Source organism: Gavialis gangeticus, unplaced genomic scaffold (genome assembly GCF_001723915.1).
Source record: "Gavialis gangeticus isolate Ggan-Ray unplaced genomic scaffold, GavGan_comp1, whole genome shotgun sequence".
Taxonomy (NCBI): Eukaryota; Metazoa; Chordata; order Crocodylia; family Gavialidae; genus Gavialis; species Gavialis gangeticus.
The window spans coordinates 130,309,171-130,311,749 of NW_017728992.1; the positions used below are offsets into that span (position 1 = coordinate 130,309,171).

A 2,579-nucleotide genomic window follows, 5' to 3' on the forward strand; every position below is an offset into this window, starting at 1 on the left:
TACATTTACTGGCTGGAGGCAGCTGGGTCAGCTGCTTGTTTAGTCTATGACCAAATCTCCAAAATGGCTGAATCTTTTCCAAAGCTTTTCTGAATCAATTTGGATTCTTCAAATCAATTTGGAGCTTTTAATTGGTCTCCTGATTCAATTCAGATTTAGAGATTTGGTCCAAATCTCCAAATCGAATAAACTGCTGAAGCTTTGCAGAGCCCTAGTAAGCACCACATAGACTTTATAATTAAGCAGGTATGAAAATATTTGTAGGACTGGAGACTAAGTGTTCACTTTACAAGATAATTATACTTAAACAAAAAACATGTTCTTGGAAGGCTGTGTTTATCAGAGAGAAAAATAGAAAGAATTTTATTGAATGTTGGTTTGGATTATGAGTTAGCAACTATATATATATAACTTTCACCAAACAAAATTATAGGCAGTGGACCGGATTCTTAGTTTTTGTTAATCTGCATAACTGCTTTGAAATGAATAGAGCTACATTACTGTATACTGATTACCTGACTCTGCAGCTATAACTGTACAGCTTCTAGAGCAAGATGAGGAGTGCTGACAAGAAATAGAAGGCATGTCCAATTCAGATTAGGCAATATTTGCCTGAATGGCCTTGAGTGTGCTTTCTAAGCTTTCCAGCCCCAAATGACTAGGGGGTTCTGCTTATGTGCACTGAGTGGGTACAAGTGGACAGGTCTTATCTTTCAGTAGTATTCACGGACTTGTTCTGGCCATCATGCCTTTCCCCTTCACCTGTCCTACAATTAATCTGCTCAAAAGTTAATACTGTGATGGCAGGACATTTTTTTTATATATACAAGTGAATAGAACTCACCAATCATTTATACTTAACAGTATTTTCACTGCTTTCAGATTGAATACCCAGAAATATCTCCAAGGCGAATATACTTTTATATACTTGTATATAATAAATGTGCAGATAACTCCATAACATGAATTGTATGATGAAATGAACATGAAGGTGATTTAGAATGAAAATAAAATAAAAGGGAATATATATTCCACCTTCATTATTTATGATGTTATTTCCATCAGTAGCACTTTTAATGATTTGAGTTGATGGGTGTGGGCACACAGCAGCTCTACTCCAGAGTTATTTCTCCAGATTTTATTTCATTGTAAATGAATTTGTTATATACTATGGAAGGAATGGACACACAATCAGCTCTTCCAAGCTGGCTTCTAGACGTAGGTATTCTTATAGAGCCTGGCCACTTGATAATAGAGTAGCCAGATTGCATCGAACAAATTGCTACCTGGGAGTGAGACTGACAATCATCTATTGAGAAAACTCATATCCACTCTGGAGCATTCATGAAAGTCTTGAAATATGAAATGTGTATTTGAAATCATTCATGATTCAGAATTCCTATATCAATTTAAAATAAGCCAACATCGAGCAATCAAGTAAAGAAAATGATACAAATAACTATAGCTATCAGCAGTCAACAAACAGTTTTTGTCAATCAGAAGCTTTATTACTTAAGTTAGGAAAATCAACCTGGAAAGAAATAGTATCTTAAAGATGGTTTCTAAGGATGCTTAAACTGAAGAGGTATTTTCTGTCTCTGTAGAGTTTCAGCAGGAAATGGAACCTAAACTTAGTTGTCCAAAGAGGTTACGACTTCACATCAAGCAAGACCCCTGGAACCTTCCCAGCAGCGTCCAAAATCTTGCACAGAACATTAGAAAATTTGTTGAAGGTCAGTAAGAAAAACATCATAACTTCTCAGTTAATGACAGGATGCAGAGGTATTGTATAACAGTATTAAGTTGCCCCCAAGGCATGGTTTATAAGCCAGTGGGAAAGTTAAAAATTTCACAACAGCCATCTCAGTAGTAAACATAACAATGGGCAGTTTAAAAGCACATCTCAGTGACTGGCTAAGGAAAGATGCAAAAGGGAATATTGTCCCATATGAGGGAGTGGTGCAAGAGACATTTGGAGCTTCAAGAGCTGTTGCTGAGTTATTTTAACAGCCATTGAGGTCAGTGAGCTTAATTATTTCCATTGAACTCAAGGGAGCTTTGGCATTGAATGGAAAAAAAAAAACTATGAGTAGACCCAGATACAATTAGGCTGCTCAGCACTTCTCTGAAGGCATTTGGTGTGTTGCATTCCCTGCCCTTTTGTTTATGCTGGGCATGTCTACATGAGTTATTTACTGTGGAATAGACTAATTAGCTCCATAGTAACCATCTCCAGTCTACACATATGGCCCTATTAGGCTGCAGGAAACTAATTAACTCTGCAGCTGAGTAGCACTTGTGAATATAAGTACTATCCTGCTGTGGGGTTTTAAAAAAAAAAAGAAAACCTGGGTCTTCACTGATCTTTGGAGACCTTTAATATCCTACTCATGCCCAACTACTTTGTCCATATATGCTTATTTCCATTTTAGAACTAATGTTATGCCTTGGGCTTCTTACTAGGATCTGGGCTATATACCACCTGTTTGGTGGTGGGGGGACAGCGTGGGTTTCATCTGTGGAGGGGGCTATTTGGGAACCCCTAAGCAAATGGTGGCCTAAGATAAGGGAGGAGAGGA

The 2,579-nt window shown here is 37.5% G+C and overlaps 1 protein-coding gene across 2 annotated transcripts in view; it reads left to right on the plus strand.

Moving 5' to 3' along the window:
* PREX2 (phosphatidylinositol-3,4,5-trisphosphate dependent Rac exchange factor 2) overlaps positions 1-2,579 on the plus strand; it is a 397,279-nt gene that overhangs the window by 264,459 nt on the left and 130,241 nt on the right. For both annotated transcript variants that reach the window (XM_019527766.1, XM_019527767.1), the window contains exon 30: positions 1,605-1,733. In XM_019527766.1, the coding sequence (XP_019383311.1) occupies positions 1,605-1,733 (129 nt within the window). The remainder of the gene's footprint in view (positions 1-1,604; positions 1,734-2,579) is intronic.